This window comes from Schistosoma haematobium, chromosome 5 (assembly GCF_000699445.3).
Source record: "Schistosoma haematobium chromosome 5, whole genome shotgun sequence".
NCBI classification, from domain to species: Eukaryota; Metazoa; Platyhelminthes; class Trematoda; order Strigeidida; family Schistosomatidae; genus Schistosoma; species Schistosoma haematobium.
In genome coordinates this window covers 12,771,329-12,791,188 of record NC_067200.1, presented here as the reverse complement: position 1 = coordinate 12,791,188, position 19,860 = coordinate 12,771,329, and the positions used below count along the sequence as shown (strand labels likewise).

General features: G+C 32.0%; 1 protein-coding gene across 1 annotated transcript; it reads left to right on the top strand.

The window, feature by feature from the left end:
* Positions 1-279: 279 nt before the first annotated feature.
* MS3_00009177 (uncharacterized protein) lies at positions 280-18,709 on the top strand (the record flags this gene model as incomplete). Its single annotated transcript, XM_012940603.2, has 4 exons — positions 280-658; positions 8,687-8,794; positions 13,276-13,391; positions 18,662-18,709. The coding sequence occupies exons 1-4, from the start codon at positions 577-579 to the stop codon at positions 18,707-18,709; spliced, it is 354 nt and encodes a 117-aa protein (XP_012796057.1). The 5' UTR covers positions 280-576.
* Positions 18,710-19,860: the final 1,151 nt, after the last annotated feature.

Here is a 19,860-nt window from a genome sequence, read left to right as displayed (position 1 = left end):
AGCCACTTTTCTCCCTCTTTTCCTGTATCTCTCTTTTTACCTTCTCAACTGAGATTTTTTTATTTCCCAATCTTCCAATGATATTATCCTCAGAACCGAAAAAGAACCATTTTCAAAAAGGGAAAAAAAACAAGAAACGACATGTAATACATCATATCAACTAATCCTGTGCACTTCATCCTATGATCCTCTGATTATTTATTCACAGGCGTAGGCGAACTGACTGACAGTAATGTTTGAGTCCTTTAAACGATTTAAAAAATGTCTTTTTCCAAACCATTTCCTCTTCTTCTTCTCCTTCTCATTGGTCAGTTTACATTTGAGGCAAATAACGTTTACACAAACTGATTTGTTTAAGTATAAAAACTTGATCATAAAATGAATTTTATTCTCACACACACACGCACACACACACACAAAGCAAACAAACAACCATAACAACATACTACTGAAATCTTTATCAACTGAGACTAAACGAAGCTGCTTATTGTTTCCTTTTTTCTCCTACAATAAATATATATAAATAATTTAATCATTTTAATTATTTCAAAACAAAAAGCTTGAACATAATTTAATATGAAATACACGTTGATTAGTATGATTTCTATGTTGACATTCATTGTTCTGTTTACAATTCAATTACAATCAATGAAAATTAGTAAGTTTTAATAAATATTACTTATTAATGCTTTAGATTATTTTATATTTGTTTATTTATTATTTTTACTAAATAGATGCACACTGCTGAGGAGTCCCATACTAGGACGAAACGGTTGTCCAGTGCTTCTAAGTTTTCCATGGTGATCTAACTTCAATTGACTCATGATTTTAATCAGTAAATTAAATACACCTATTCAGACATTAAATAAGAAAGATTGGTTCAGTGAAGAGTTCTCATTTCGGCGAATTCATTTTCAGAGCTGTACAATTGCAAATATATATACTTATTATTATTATACTTGTTTTCAGTATTATTATCATCCTGTTAAAAGATTTGTGATTGTACAGCTTTGAAAATGAATTCGCCGAAAAGAGAACTCTTCGCTGAACTAATCTTTCTTATGATGTTTACAACAACAAAAAAAAAACAAATATGATTATGACAGTTTAAATGTTGATCTGATCTTGATAAGATGATCATAAAAAGCCTGTTTTTTGTCTAAGTATAAGGTTCCTTAGAACAGTTTATCCAGGTTATACATTCTCTGGGAAACTGAATTTCTCTCTGGATTCAGTTGTTGATGAGGTCGTGAAAAGATACGGATTAAGAGTTTTATGTTAGGAAGAAAAATAGCTGTTTAATGGTTTCGGATTTTTAGCCAAATAGACCAATGAGACATGGTGATCTAGCTTCAATTGACTCATGATTTCAATCTGTGAAATTTCTAAAATCTCCACAAACCCTTTCTGATAACAATCATCTGCTCACTAGTGACTGACTTCAAGAGATACTCCTGGAGTTCTAGTGGGAAGTCGTTGCCAGTGGAGTTCAACCAGGTCTGTTGTGAGATATCAGCTCACTGAAGACAATGGTGTATGGTGGCGCAACTTCGTGGATTGATTGAAGTTAGACATTAACACCATTGGATGCCGGCTCAGTAGTCTAGTTGGTTAAGCGCCTGGTGCGAGACTGATAGGTCCTGGGTTCGAATCTTGCGGGATCGTGGATGCGCACTGCTGAGGAGTCCCATACTAGGACGAAACGGCCATCCAGTGCTTCCAGGTTTTCCATGATGGTCTAGCTTCAATTGACTCATGATTTCAATCTGTGGAATATGAACTGTGTAAACAATCTATACAAACCTATGTACTCATTATAAATATAATTGTTTTTTTGAAAGCAATACAATATAATGACACTGTTTCTGATTGAAACATATGTCAGTTTGAAAAATTCCCATATTGTAATTTAGAACAACATATGTAAGTAAACAATATTGTTTTCTATTAGATCCTCATAAAGCTTTACTCTAATATACGAAATTATTAAATCAATCAAGTCAGTTTATGAGTTAATGATAACAATGGAATAGATTACATAAATAAGTGGAAAGTACAAATTGGTATTGTGATGACAGGTTTACTAGTTGTAATATGAATAATAAAGGCTTGAATCAATAGTATATAATGGGAAATAAGTCAATGGTTATATATATATAAATTATAAGATCACTCAATAAGAAGTGTTCAGATAATTGGACAGTGAAACGTACATTTGAAAGAAAAAACTAAAAGGGTAGGAGAGTGTGAAGAAAAATAAACGAGGAGAGTGTATGGAGAATAATGATAAGTAAAATCATTTATTAAGGCAAATGGAGAGATAATGGTGTTCTAAATATTTCAGTTTGTTAATTAAGTAACTACTGATGATAAGGTCTTTGTCCAGTTTTTGTATTGAATAAATCAGTCAACTACAACGTAGCACCAGGAACATATTTGCATCGGTCCAAGTTGTTTGGAAATAGTCATGAATTCAATAAATAACATATTGTTGATATCAGCAGTGGGAATTGGAATTAAATCTATAAAATATCTTTGAATAATTCAATAATAATTAGATGAGTTCCCACTATTTTTGATGTTTCATATCAATTACAACTAGTTATTATTTACAAAGGGAATAAAGGTTTAGATACTTTAATCAATAAAGTTGAGATGGGTACTTGAAACAGAATGTAGAATCATAAATAATAAAAGAAGATTCAGGATATGTTATTAGGTACAGTTAAAATAGATGTGTCACTGATTGAGCTCTATTGTAACTTGTACAGTGAAATGTTGTGAACTTTTCACAAACCCACCTCAATAGATTATACGGCTAAATAAGCATAATGATGTGTTAAAACAAACAAGAAAACAGATAACTGGTTGGAATATCTAGACGGTAGGAACAGGTAACCCAGATATAAAAGCATACCGTCTTGGTTATTTATTAATTATCTATGGACTTATTAATAATGTGATTTTGGAAGGTAAGGGAATAGTTGATAAATCTAATAACGCAATGTCTTAAGCTATTTAATTATAGAAATGTCGCATCTAGTTGTGTTTATGAATACACAAATTATTTGGAAACCATTACCATAAACATCTTCTGTGTGAACATAAATCAGTTTTCATTAACTATACTACTGAAATAATCTCATGAGTAGAACAGTAATGTTTTGTTGCATTCTGAAATCGTAATGGAAATGCGGGAAGAATATTCCTATCTGTTTTTTTTCTCTAATTCATAACGAATTAAATGGACATAAATAAACAAGCAATAATTTAACTTAGGTACCTAAATTAATGGTTGCTCTGGTTGTCAGAAGGGGCATCAGCCTCGTGAATTTCAAAACAACTCGGCTTTCAACAAGAGACGTTATAAGTGTTCTAAGTGAAGATTTTCTAGCTCCCAGGACAGAGTATAAATGATTTCAATCACTTTTTCTGGTTAGCATTTTTTAGAGAGTTGATTTTCTACGGATGGGGTCACTAATCCTATGCCTATCCCTCCTCCTTTATCCGGGCTTCGGACTGACAGTAGTCACAGAGGGGCTCTAGGCAGAGTATTCTGACGAAGATTAGGTAATGCTACAAAAAAATTATTTTTATCAAAAATATAACTCAATATTTGAGAAGCACAGAATCGGATTGTTTCATTCTGATCTTGAACTCATCATCAGTACATAGCTAAACAAGAAGGAGCATAAAGCGTGAAAGTGTTATTCCTGATCGTTAAAGGTTCTTACCAATGAACGAAAATACAATAGTGTAGACTTTTATTTTATTTTTATCAAGTCACAATTAAGCATAATTATTTGTTGATATTGTTTGGGGTTTATCATTTGAATTCACAGTAAAAATGAGCATAAAATTACCGATTTGTTTTGATTCTTATGGTCTTCAAGTGCTTAGTGGTTCACCTTCAATTTCTAAAATATACGTTAAAAACGCATAAATTAAAAAAATAATCAAAGACGGATTATGGTCAGCAGTAGAATCCAGGACGTGCGTTTCGTTCTATTTAGGACTCGTCAGTTGGATTTACCTGAATCTCAATGTTGATGTCCACTCTGGGAACCAGTACAGCTGACAAATCCCAAATAGGACGAAACGCGCGTCAAACTGGATTCCACTTCTAGCCACCATCCATCTTTGCTTATAATTCTAGTAAAATTAAGGCAGTATTGAGGCGATACACACAATATGCACATATGCCAATAAGAGACTGATCAATTGCCGTCCTAAATAACAATGAGAAGAATCAAACAAACAATGCCAAGTGAATCTAAAAATATAATGATTAAAATTAAATAATTCAAATTGATGATCTTTAAGACCGATGAAAATATAGCAACTCTCGTATGATCCATTTCGATTATGGTTAAATTTTGTTAATCCCTTTTTATTAACTTAATAGACAATGTTATTCGAACAGTAACAATTCTCATATTTCTTTGTACAATTATGATCACTATCTTGTCTGTATAAATATGTACTCTTGATAACATGTAAGAGTTTATTCACATGTCTCTCTAGCTAAAATGTTAATCGCTCAAACATCACTCGATGATTCATTCTGTTCTCCATGTTAATATATGTACTCGAATCCCATTATTAGCCTTTGCCTCACCTAGCTGCGTCTTATTTGATTTGACTATAAATTTGCCTCTGTTTTTGCTTGCATACATAAATTCGCTTTTCGGCTTCAAACTCACTTGAGATGCTTGTAGCTTTGTGATTTGTGCTATCAGTTAATAAACTGTAGTCACAACTTCTTATTACCATCTGATTTCAAACACTGTTGAGATTTATATAATAACGGTTACCAAAGTACTTGATTAATAATGCTAAGTCATTACAAAGATAAATTGCCAAATTCTGGTTCTTACGTAACAAGTTGTTGCAATTAACTGATTATATAATTTTATCTTTAGATATAAGTTTAAACCTGTTGAGTTGCTAACCCATTACTGTTTTGTGAAATTGAACAACTACCATTTATTTCGTATTATTTGTATTCTTAAACGAGAAAATCATATATTTATGAAGAGACTTGATCTAGAATTAATTGGGAAGAAATAGTTTTTTATATACGCGCACTGCTGAGGAGTCCCATACTTGGACGAAACGACCGTCCACTGCTTCCAGGTTTTCCATGATGGTCAAGCTTCAATTGACCCATGAATTCAACTATTAAAAAATAATTCTCTATTCAAATACTATTTTATACGAGAATATTAAATATACGGAAATAAATTTCAGACAAGTATATATGCTTTAGAAGAACATAGAAAATGCACCAAGATAGTTTTGAAATTTGATTACAGTCATGTTCGTGGACATGTCAAAAGACAATTTTTGATATCGACCATAGAATTAATCTCAAAACAGTTTATGCCTGTTACAGTTAATTATCCGTAGATTTATGTATATTTCAAAGTGCTTGACAACAGTTAGTTTTTACATTGAACCCTGTAATGATAGTCTTTGGTTTTAATAAATGTCAAAGATAGTGTTATCACTTTTATTTATTTTATGGTAAATCGCATATTACTTGAAGGTCATTGAAATCATCACTAGATATGTGTTGTACTGTTTTGTTTATTTACACACACAAAAAAACACTATGACAAGTCGGTGTCCTTGCTTGTTTTATTCAATGATTACATTAAATCAATGTCATCATTGAACTATGATATCTATAATTTAGTAGTTGAATTCATGAGTCGATCAATGTTAAACCACTATCTAAAACCTGAAAGTACTGGAAGGCCATTCTATCGTAGTATGAAACTCTTCGAGTTTTCACTTCTACAACCCCTCACGCATAGTTCGAACACAGAACCTAAGGTTTCACGCGCGAAAGACTAACCTCTAGATCACTGAGCCGGCATCCAACTATGTTAATGTCTAACTTCGACCAATCCATGAAATGGTACTACTGCCTCCTTTCTGATGAGATCTAAACTTTGAAAAATGAACTGTTTTTTTTTAAAATTTGAACAAGAACTTGATAATTTCTAAATAGATGCTTAATATTATTCCAAATCGAAACCGATTTACGTTAAATCCCCAGAACTCACTTGGAAAAGGTTCTAATTTTGTAATTTTATTTTGAAAATTTGAATTTCTTTATTTTCGAGCCAAAAGCAGTCTTTTCACCTTCATGTCGTATTTTTCACTTGGGAGAATCTTAACGCTATTGGTGCATAAGTAGATCCCCAAAGTTATCATTCATTATGTTTATCAGGACATAACAGTTTCACTTTAAATTACTTCCTCTCAGCTTTACAAGAAACAACTTTTGGTGGCGTATTTGATAGTAAAAACTGCATAGGTGTCATTGTAATGGTTGAGAACACAAGTGAGAATAAGTGATTTTATTTAAATACTAAATTACAGAATCTCTTAGTAAAATATGTATCATACACCGAATCATTACTTCTTTATTGACTATCAGAAATGAATGAATAGCTTAGTTTGCCTAAACACTAAGTGCTTTAACCTGTAATCAGTTAATGGAATATAAAATCTTAGTAGGGATCTAGTAAACTCTCCCAACAATCATCATCGTAAATCATAGATGATGATGATTCAAGTGATAAGTTACACTTCATCTCAGAATATCAAAATTAATTGGTCAACAATTTATTTTGTATTATGATACAGTTGAAAAATATAACACACTCAAACTGATGTTATTCATAAGTTTCTACTATTCAATCAAATATACTTCAGAGTAATTCTGTTGCATCACCATATGATAATTGAAAACCAGTCAGTCAATAAATTTATGCATCACCATCAACTATGCCTTTATATTGTTAATATAAGATATGAGAAACTTAAAGCAAAGAATCTTTCTCACAAACTAGCTGACTAACTGATATACAAACATTAAATTGATAAATACAACTATATATATATATATATATATATATATATATATATATATATATATATATTTGTAATTATTAACATTACATTTAAGGGAAATAGTTTCCAAATAAAGTCGATCATAGTGAAACTAATTAGTCATCATCATCCAAATCATCATCATCATCATCATCATCATCATCATCATCCAAATCATCATCATCCATATCATCATCATCCAAATAATCATCATCCAAATCATCATCATTAACATAATGGATCATGCAGTTAGTGAATAAATGTATTAATAAAAAGTTAATCTAGACTGATACCTTTAGGGAAATTAATTTAACTAATAAAATAAGGCAAATCAATCAAAATTTTAGTTGCTTTTCTTTTTCCTTTCAGAACAATGAATAAAAAGAATACTAAATATTGTTTATTTTAATAAAATGAAATAAATAAAGAATCATTATAATGATAATAATAATACTCTCACACTTCAATTCATTTTGTTTATTCTTTTAATGAATCAATAATACTTATGGCTTAGTAGAACTGTTGACAAAATGATTTCATGAAACTATTGTTTTTTTTCTTTTTTCTTTTTCTCTTTTTTTGTTTTTTTTTTTGCAATTTGAGGGAAACCACCTAAGTTTTTTTTTAAAAAACAACAAATAAATGAAACTTTTTTATCAAGTTTTTGGTAAGTCAATTGTAGTGAATCTAAAATATCACGCAACATAATAAAATATTTATTTCTAAATTAAAATAAAGCCTAATACACTAATTTTTTTGGCTCAGTTTTGGGTTCTCACTCAAGTAATCAGTCGGTGGGTGGGTGGTTGATTGGTTGGGTGGGTAGGTGATGGAGAGTTAGTGCATAGTAATATACTGTATATATGAGATGTTATTTAAATTTATTTTTTAATATACATTACAAAATTGAAACAAAAGAATTCAAATGAAATTTTACCTAAATACATATTCATATTATAAAATGCTTTGGAAGTTAGACCAACATGAAAAACCTGGAAGCACTGGACGGCTGTTTCATCCCATTGTGGGAACCCTCATCAGTGCACAACCACGACCCTGCGTCACGGGGTGTTGTTTTTCTTTTTTGCATTGATAAATTGTTCTTCACCATTTATCCGGATCATTACTATCAAAGTTTGTTGCTATTTGAATATTGAAATGTTAACTTTCATGATCAGAAAAAAAATCAGTATTATGTTCATTTGTTTGTTTGTTATGTAATGTTTTACAAATCTGTTTTATATAATTGATGAATTGGTTAGTAATTAAATTGCTAGATGGATAAATAGATAGATCATTGATATTGCACCAGTAAACATTGTCGATCGATACACTCTCTTAGGCGTACATGCACATTTTCATTTTGTTAGTGTATAATTACACATTGAAGTGATAACAATAATAATAAGAGCGAAGAAAACAACAGAGTGATAGTAGGTTTCACTAGTTAAAATCATGAGTCAATTGAAACTACACCATCATGGAAAACCTGGAAGCACTGGAAGGTCATTTTGTCCTGGTATGAGACTTTTCAGCAGTTCGCATTCATGATATTTTTTGCGGGATTTGGATCCAGGACCTATCGGTCTCATTCGCCAACTTAACGGCCGTTCACTGCTTCCAGGTTTTTCATGGTGGTCTAGCTTTAGTTGACTCATGAATGCAACATTCGGAATAGCCAATTTCCAACCTTATAATTTCTGTTTTCATTTTCAAATAGTATGTTCATTACAGAACTGAAATTATCAGGTTGTTTTAACTTATTCATAATGAATTTTAACAGTTATGCAAGAAGCATCATTTATCCAGTCTTACTATATCATACATCATAATCATAATTATGAAAATTTCATTCTAACTAGTGAATGCTGTCATGATGAAGCATTTTCAGGTAACAGTTGTACAATATTGTAATTATTAATTGCCTTTAATCATCAGTATCGCCTACTTATCATCATCAGCTTCCAGAAGTTTTCTAGCAGTTCAGTTTCTACGACAAGTTTTATTGTTTCTGTTTGAACATTCTAGTACTGTGAACCTTATTAATTTGAAAGCATTTTATAGCAATGATCAAGTATATACAGTTGGAATTCATTACTATTCAATTAAAACAAACGTAAAACAGTACAGTTGATTGACCGGAATATGTAGAGCAAATACTAGAACAGGTTGACATCAAATCTTAGATTGAATTGTTGAAGTCAAATAAATGAACTCTTCTGTTATTTTAATCGTAGATCATTTCATTGAGGCATTTTTACACTTTTAAATTAACGAAATAGTAAATAAAATATTTCAAGGCAAATTAACAACAAAATTCGTTAGAAGGTACAAACTTTTCAAACTGTATAAAATTAAAAACAAACAGAAGATCGGTAATTTCAATGATTCAGATCATGAGTCAACTGAAACTAGAGTACCATGGAAAACCTGGAAGCACTGGACGGCCGTTTCGTCCTATTGCGGGACTCCTCAGCAATGTACATCCACGATTCCGCCTCGCGAGATTCGAACCCTGGACCTATCAGTCTCACGCGCGAACGCCAAATCTCTAGACCACTGAGCCGACATCCAGTGGTGTTATTATCTGACTTCAACCAATTTATGAAATTGCGCCACCGTCCACCATTGTCATCAGTGAGTAACTATCTCACAACAGTCCCGGTTGAGCTCCACTGGTCACTGCTTCTCACTAGATCTTCAGGAAATACCTCTTGAAGCCACTCACTAGTGTGCACATGTTGATTCATATCAAAAGGGACTTTGTGGATATTATAGTAATTTCAATGGTTGAGATCATGAGAAGACCGATAAAACAGTAGAAGTTTTTCATGAGTTTTTCTAACCAGAGAACATTATTGATATAATTATTGCTTAGCTGAAAGGATGGTAGTGATTCAGTGATTAAATAACTTTTGCTTACAACTAATAGGCCGTGTGTTTAAAACTTCCCATCATTTTGTTCGATTCGAGTATACAGTTGATGTTCATTGATTAAGTGATGAATAACATAATATTTATCTAAACTAAACAGGGCATCTTGTCGACTACCTCTGATCACTTAGATTAATGCTCACAATGTAACTTGATCGATAGTATTCACTTAGTACTACGGATAGGACAAGCAGAAATTAACTGCAATGTGTGATCAATCAATACTAAATACTTCAGTCAGAATGGCTCAGTGATCACGTCTCAGAATATAAAACTGAGTAATTAGTATTTGAATCCATTAGGGAGCAGAAGTTCTTTAGATACTGTAGGTACATCATGTTAGCACCATACCTAGGTGGAAGATTCACAATTGATTACATTCAAACAACTAATATCAAATATCCAGTATTACCAAACTTATAATACGTAGTATATAAACACTTCTATTTGGTAAATGAGTTGAATCATAAAAAGTAATATCTGGTTTTTACTTGTTCCTTTAAGAATTCTTAAACAATACCACTTATGAAACCAGTCCAAATTATTTGGTATTGCTTCTATCACATCTCAGTTGAATTCTTGTGAACGAGAACACCAGGGAGGACAATCAAATGTATTTTAATACGACATCACTGAATATCTTTGTAAAATCTGAGAACCATACATTGAATAGTTCATATGCAAAATATCTATCAGTTGTCTCAGTTTATACTGTTACTTAGTTTTCGTCCGTCCTGGAAGCCACGGACGACCATTTCGTCCTAGCATCGGAACCCTCAGAAGCGTACATCTACAATCCCGAACGCGGAGCTACAACCCAGAACCACGCGCGGAAGCCTAACATCTAAACCACTGAGTTGGCACACAGTGGTGTTAATTAGACAATAATTCGGAAATATACACACAATACTTGAAATCGCAACATATTTATTTATGTGACGAACCTAATATAATAATATATGGAAGGTAATGCCACAAATATTTACAATACTAATAATATACATGAACTACTGAGTAATTAAATGAAATAATTGGAAGGAAATCCAGTCAACAAATTAAGAACGGTAAAATTCATCCATTTCCAGAGATAAGACAGTTATCATCAACAAAATACAGTTATTCTCACATTACATACAAGACTGATTAAAGTTAGTAATGCAAAGCATTGGTTTCCGGCTCAGTAGTCTATAAGTGCTTAACTTGGTAGCAAACGTATGTAACTCTAAGTTCCGTCTTACAAGTAACCAAGCGTGTATATGTTTCCTAGGCTAGAATTCTTGAAATATAACAATATAATAATTCGATTTTGAATAGTCTTTTGAGAGGGTGGAGGGTAGAACTGATTTCTTAATATAAAACTAACTTTATTATTCTAACATCAAAAACTGTGCCGTTCAGATGAAAAGATGAAAAACGAGACTTTTCAAAAATAATAAATGAAACAAATACTTCATCCTATTTTAGTGATAATGAGAAAAGACTATACAATATACTTTCCATAATATTGAAATGTAGACAATAAAAACTTTGACAATCCGACCGACTTATACAAAATAAGCTTGACGACAATTAAAACGCTAATATATATATATGTACATTCTTAGCATTTATATGCTAACAAGAGACTGATCAGTTGCAGTCCTAAATAACAATGGGAAGATACAAATAAAACAACACCAAATGAATTTAAACTTGACCCCATTGTACAAACAGTTGGCCATCAGGACTCAGTAGCTAGATGGATAATGCAATGACACGGAGTAAACATCAACTCTGAAATGCAGGCACATCCGGCTGACGAGCCCCAAATAGGACGAAACGCGCGACAGACTGGATTCCACTGCTAGCCACTATCTAACTTTGCTTATAAAGCTTGTGACTTAAGACTATATCGAGGCAATCCGCACAGGATGCACATATGCTAACATGAGACTGATCAGTTGCAGTCCTAAATGACAATGGGAAGATACGAGTAAAACAATACCATGTGGATTCAGTATTAAAGTTACGCATAAAATTGCTCTTGTCCTTAAAATATTCAATTAGTATACTAAATTACTACTTCAGTTGATTAAAACCTTCAACATTGATCAATTGAACTATTAAGTTCTTTTTAGAACCCTATAAAACTTTCAGTTAATTAATTATGAGAGTTTACAGTTTGAATCAAGAATTCAATGAAAAATCCTTCATCCCTCTCTTCATATAACATAGATATATATGCTTATACAAATCGCTCTGACAAACTATGTAACGCTTATGGTAACATCTTGTGAACATATTAAGTAATTAGTTAAACACCATAGAACATAGTAACTGAACATTTTTTGACTGGAATAACATTCTTTACAGCCAGAAGTTGTGTTTTTTTGATTGATTGATTTTATCTAAATTTACAGTAAACCTATTGTTAAGTACTCAGCATAAAAAAACTAACGAAATAAAATTGACAAGTATTGATATATTTCACCCGGAGATCCTCCGGGGCTACTGCTTTTCCAAAGCCCGGATAAAGTAGGATGGTTGGGTATGGGGTTAGCAACCCCATCCCGTAGTAAACTAACTCACTATAAAAACGTCAACCAGAAAAAATAAGTCTTATACTTAAAGATGTCCTATTGACATAACAAAATATAATAAATTATTTTGGTGAATATGAAATAACTTATACCTTCTTAATAAACAAGTATCTGATTGAAACAACGTATGGAACTTCAGTATAATTGTGAGCCATCTTATTCAGCTTATGATATTAGCTGAAAAACTATTCGAAGCAAATTCAAATGGTTGTTTTGTTCTAGAAGTATAAATACATTGTAAATCACAACAAGACTTCAAACGAAAGTGAACTGTCAATTTTTAGATCTAGAGACTAGGTAGATAACATCACATCACTCAGTCAAAATATAAACGTTCATGTCCTTAAATTTATTTAGTTCGAATTGTAGATGAAAAACAGTTGAAGATTATTTGGCATCAGTTTCGTTTTCGTCTAGTTATCCATAACCTAATTAAGGAAATGACCTAGAATCTCTCAGCGTCTTAGCCAGATTGTTACTTTTAAATGACTGAAACAAAATCGAATAGTCTTTGTCTCTAAATTGTCACTCAGTTTGGAGTAATGTACAATAATTGTCCTATGTCAGTGATATATAACTATTTCACAATTTCTCATCAGAAATTTAGAAATCGGCGTCAACCTCAGTCATTAGTTTGTAAAGTTTTTTAGCTCAGCTGAGAGGTTTATTGAAAATAAGTTTAAACACAGAGGATTTCGTTCTAGCTTATAATAAAATACAATCCATACTGAATATTTTCAAGAATTCACTGTACTGTTTTCTACTTGACTGATTAAATAGATCATACATTTCAACCAATTCTTCAATGATCTTTGTATTGATCCATTGCTTTTTGGTGATTTTTTTATTTATTTTTAAGATGCCGAAAGTCCTGATGATTTAAATTTTGAAAAGAGAGCTTATCATTTCTTTCGACTGAAAAAATCAGAACGATGTCTACGTATTCCAGATAGTGTTAAACAAATGATACTTAGAGTAAGTTTTATATTTCATCAATATTTGTTTCTTATTCATGATGGTTATTCTGTCCATTTTAATACTCGGAATCGTATTTCTAAAAAGGAAATTAAGAAAAGAATTGTCAAGGCAACAAGATTCATTTTAATTTTAAATATTTTGCTGCAAAAGAATACTTTCTACGTTAAATGGTACTATAGATCTTGATTCGATGAAAGTTAGAAATTCCAAAGGAGTTTTAATAGAAATCCTGGGTATTGTTTTTTGTTTTGATGTCTGAGTAACATGATTAAACCTCTTTATTTTTAATACAATCAATTCCTTGTGGATTATTTAAACTTGTGTTAATTTGTAGATATCAGTTGAACAAAGTGTTTGATTTTCTGACGCACATTGGAATTAACTTACTTACTTACTTACACCTGTTATTCTTCATGGAGGAGCATAGGTCACTCACCAGCATTCTTTATACAACTATGTCCTGGACAATCCTTTCCAGTTCTTTCCAGTCGCTTTACACCCTTTTCATATCTACTTCCAGTTACCAACGTACTGCGCTTTTCGGCCTTCCTCTTTTTCGTTGCCCATCAGGATTTAAAGTTAGCGTTTGACTGATGATGCAGTTTGATGTTTTCCTCAGTGCGTGTCCTATCCACTTCCAACGTCCTTTCCTAATTTCCCCCTTTAGATGGAAGTTGGGTTGTTCTCTCTCACAGTATGTTGTTGCCCATGGTATACGATCAACGATCACTGAGTACCTTGCATTGACAACTGTTAATAAATACTTGTACCTTTTTGATGATGGTTGTAGTAGTTCTCCAAGTTTCAGCTCCATACAACTAAACTGTCTTGACATTCGTATTGAAGACTCTGATTTTGATATTGGTTGACAGTTGTTTCGAGTTCCATATCTTCTTTAATTGTAGGAATGCTGTCCTTGCGTTGCCAACCGTTTGCATCAGATACTCCTTGTTCATCGACGATGCTGTCCCGAAGCGTGAAACTTCCCACTTCTTCCAGAGTTTCACCATTATTTGTGATAGGGTTGGACACTGGAATAAAACAAATGTACTATTCCTATCATGAGCAACTGACTTATTAACGGACAGATTTCTTAATTCAATGAAGCTTATCACTGTGGATTGATTGTATTCAAACATATATTGGAAATCTGAATGACGGAATTTCACTTAAATGATTTTTTTATGAAATGTAGTTACTGTAAAGCTTCAAAGCTTTGACCTGAATCCACTGATGATTCATAAGGTATTCATTAATGAGAGATTCACTATTATGATAAGACAACTATCTATTGTTCATTCTTTTCTCAATAAATAGCTAGCTATTGAAATTACTACAATCTCCACAAAACCTCTTCTGATCTATGTTTTATCAAAAAAGTGCCCCCCCCGCCCATTTTCCACTTGATATTTATATCGTGATTTGCTTTTTTTATACAATGAAATGGATAAGTGATATACCACTGATTTATAAACTAACCAGTTTATACAATGTTAATCTAATTCATTTGAATTTGTTATAGTAACCAAATGGAATCGAATCAAGAAACTTTTTAAGACGCTTTAATGAGTTCAGTAAATTAGAGCAAATAAATTATCGCCTACTAGAGTACAACTTTAAATCTAATATTATTCCAATACTTGTCAAATGTCTTGTTAGAATTATTCATGTTGAGAGTATGACAATTCGTCAACCAATAGGAATGTTTCATGTCCACATTTTGTCATGACAATAAAAATTATAGGATATTAATTCAGAGACTTACAAGCATTATTCCTATGGCAAACATTCAATATACCTACGTCATCATCTTTGAAATCATAGATGTATGCTACTGAACCGTTGTGAAATAAGACGAATTCTTGACTTATATTATTCTTACACACTGAACAAATCTCTATGACCCACCAAATTAAATATGTATAAATAAATGAATATGTATGTAATTTAATAATTGAATAATGAATCAATTGAAGCTAGACTACCATGGAAAACCTGGAAGCACTGGACGGCCATTTCGTTCTAGTATGGGACTTCTCAACAGTGCGCTTCCACAATCCCGCCCTCCGCGAGATTCGAACTCAGGATCTATCAGTTTCGAGCGCGAACGTTTAATCTCTAGACCACTTAGCCGGCATCCAATGGTGTTAATATCTAACTTCAACCAATCCATGAAATTGTGCAACCGTCCACCATTGTCATTCGTGAGTTACTATCTCACAAGAGACCCGGTTGAGCTCCACTGGTCAATGTTTCTCACTAGAACTCCATGAAATAACTCTTGGAGACAGTCATTAGTGAGCATATAATGAATATAATCAGAGAGGAATTTTGTAGAGATTATAGTAATTGGATCATTGAATTCATGAGTCGAATATATATGTCTATGCTAATAACAATTAATTGTAATAAATCCTTAATTTCCCACCGAATTTCTTGTATATTTAAAAGAGTATTGTTTGTTTTCCTGTTTGTGTTTCTATGGTTGACCAGTTAAGTTTCATTATTCTATAGAACTTATGAATAAGAATTACATTAGGTGAATGAAATATTCCCAAGAGAAATAAATAATGTAATGTTGAAACTGTAACGAATTTATACTTCATATATATATATATATATATATATATATATATATATATATATATATATATATATATATATATATATATGGAATCAAAACCAGGTAATTTAATTACCATGGTCAAAAGAAATGGCTTCATTATAACTATTACATAGAACTAATGTAATCGGTTATTCTAGGCGACCTGAAATCCAGACTATTCGATTGACCTTATTACATCTATTGTTAATAATATTGGAATTATATTGATCTTTGATTTATTTGGTAATAAATTTGTAAGAAAACGATCCAGTTGAAAAGTTGCTGTTACTCAATTACTATACCATTGTGAAGACGGTTGTAAGCGATAATAATATAAAACTAAGCTCTAGATATAACAACGATAAATCATCGTCTCGAATGAAATAAACATCGTGGAATTTTGACTTGAAACCATTTCTTCATTATAAGATATTTTAGCCATCAAAATAGAATATGTGATATTTATTAAGTCATTTGTTGGTGATCTAATGAATGTTTGTCATAAAATAAAATCAACTTGTCAGTCTAACCGATAAAAATCAGTCAGTCAGTCGGTTACAAAGTAGAACCAGTCACATATATGTATCGGTCCAAGTTGCCACACCTCATTAGCACAACAACATGAACGCCAAATTCATAGAAGTAGCCAATTCAATAGTAGTAATATATAAAAGAAAGATTGCATATAAGGACATAGTACAGGAAGAAAGAATTAGTTTGTAGAAAGAAAGATATGAAGAGATTTTAATCTCATAGTTTAAGGGACGACAAAGAGTGTATACATAGACGCCATTGTGATCGACTGTGAGCCATGTCACCCACAATCTCCAACCATTGGTTACGATAGTCAGGCGGACCCCAACCGAGTAGCCTGAAATGAAAAGTAAAGGGTCTATGGTTATAGTTTCTTTTATAAAGGCAATACTCCTTTAAAAAAGAATGAAATATCATTTTAACAGTTGAATTCACGAGTCAATCTAAGTTAGATCACCATTGTAAATTTAGAAGCACTGGAAGTGAATGGATCAATTGAAGTTAGATATCAACACTGTTGGACCCCGGATCAGTGGTCTATAGAATAGGCATTCATACGTTAGGCTGAAGGTCTTGGATTCGAGTTTGGTGTGCGGGATCATGATTGAGCATTGCTGAGAAGTCTCATACCAGGACGAAATGACCGTCCAGTACTTCCGGGCTTTTAATGGTAGTCTAGCTTAGATTGACTCGTGAATTCAACCTTGAAAACATTACGATCTCCACAAATGCTCATACTGAATATCATCTAATAATCTTCACTTCAACCAGTATTTCGGATAGATTGATTACGAACCGATCTTGTGTTAAAATGAATGTAATTTTATTGTCATTAAGTTATTTCAACGCTAAAATATCAATATATTTGTTTACGAAGGATTTATATTAACAGTCTCAGAAATGATAGATCATACCTTTAGCTTGTTGTCATTAAGAGAATGAAGTAAATGTCTGTTTATAGTCTTAAACGTTTCATAAATAATCACGTCAAAACAAATTCTCAGCATCGGTTTGCGGAGATTTTTAAATTATTTTATGAGTATAAGCCTATCTACGTTAGACAGCCATTGAAAACCTGGAAGCACTGGTTGGCATCTTGTCCTAGTACTTCAGAGTTTTTAGTGTTTGTCTTACTTAAACTGGTTAAAGATTTCCATAAACATCGAATTTTCTGTATCGGTCAAATTATGTACGTGGATACGAGCATTAATAATTCAACTGAACTTCTGAGACATTACAAAAATTACTTGAATACCATTAATCATCGCAGTTTCAGATAAACACAAGAGGGAAACAATCACAATCTTCTATATCCACGTATACAATCAAAAAGAGTTATATAATCGACTTACTCCGAGATATGTGTGTAAAATAAAATGAATTGAAAAGCAAAAACTCTTTTCACATAGAACCAGTTATGGTAATCTCAGTTCTATTTTAATCCCAGTGGAAAATGTATTATTCTATCTATATTATACACTTGCTCTTGCATTGTTCCATTATTTTTATTTAATTGAACCATCCTAATATATGATTGACTCGTTCAAAATCTGTACTATATACCACATGTTTTTCGAGTCTATAAGGTATGTACTACTTATATTGACGGATCTAAATAGTATGTAACAGCAATCGAAATTGGATCCAATAGACGAGAACAAGAACAGAAAGTGATTCGTATGGAAATGAGGGAACGACAATGTCTGAGGCAATTGACGAACATTTTTTAAATAAAGTACTATATGTATGGTATTCACATTTTACCAAATAACTCTGTTACTTTGTGTTTAATTACATGTGGTCGTCTCCAATTGTGTTTTCGTCCATTACATCTACATTATTTTCTTACTATGGTCTCCGGATGAATCATTAAAGTAGTTGAGTGACATAGTGATTAATAGGATTTCATTTAAGCAGAAATCAAACGTTTGTCATAATCATTAATTCAATCATGTGGTTTGCCTTTTAAATTCTTTAAGGAAACATTGACTACATAATAAGTTCAGTGTTGATATCTTATAAATTATATTGTACATAGAAGATAATCATTTCGTTTGTTTCAACAACCACAACGACAACAAAAAGAGAGGAATCATGTTATTAAATTATACTTTTATCTCATTTATAGGAACCTTATATTGTATGCCCAGAAGATCGTGAATTTCTTGGATTATAGAATATATTGATCTAATTCAAGATCCATTCTATTTATGGTAATCTCAACAACGAAACACAATGATAATGAAACATTCAATGAAATTTAACTTTTAAAAAAATAAAAAAACATATTCGGATACATTCCTCCTTCTTTGTCATTATCGTTATTGTTGTTTTCTTTCCCTAATTTCCTTCATTCACTATCTTAAACAACACTTGATCATTTGATGAAATCATCATGGAAATAACAGTGATAATGTTTAAACGATTCATATATTGAGAGAATAATGATAGTAGGTAAGTGATGAAAATGACGAATGGTTATTCGATTTTTTGTTGTTGCTAGATTCTTTCTAAAATATTCCTTTCATAGGTATTTCTCTTTTCTTGTTCTCTTTTCTTTTTTGTTGTTGTTGCTGTAATCCGAATTTTAATTTAACTCTATTTAAAAACAAATTATGATGAAATCAGTAAATAAAATGTTTGAAATTATTTTCTTTTATTCATTGAAAAGAAGTACTAGGGACCTTTGAATTAATTGAGATGCTGAACTAAGGATTACATATCAGAGGGGTGGATGTGAAATATTTTATTTAATTCACTTGATGTTGTTTACTTGTCTCTCCCCCTTGTTATTTAGGACTGCAATTGATCAGTCTCATGTTGGTATATGTGCATCCTGTGTGGACTACCTCGATATAGCCTTAAGTCACGAGCTTTTAATGCAAAAATTGATGGTGGCTAACAATGGAATCCAGTTCAACGCGCGTTTCGTCCTATTTGGGATTCGTCAGCTTGATGTACCTGATCTCAGAGTGGATGTTCACTGTGGGACTCAAACCCAGTACCGTTCTCCTCAAATGCCATTGCGTTGTCCATTTAAATACCGAGTTCCAGAGTGAACATCAATTTTGAAATGTAGGCAGATCCAGCTGACGAGTCTCAAATAGGGCGAAACGCGCGTCAAACTGGATTCCACTGCTAGTCACTATCCATCTTTGCCTAAAATGAATGTTGTTTTGTTTTGTTTTTAAGAAAAAAAATTGAGGGATAATTTATTTTATTATGCTAGATTCGTTACATCATAAAAATGAATATGATTTCGTTTGTGTTCCTGAATTTAATGTAAATCAGTTTTGTTTTTTAAGTAGAGTAGAAGAGTAAACGATA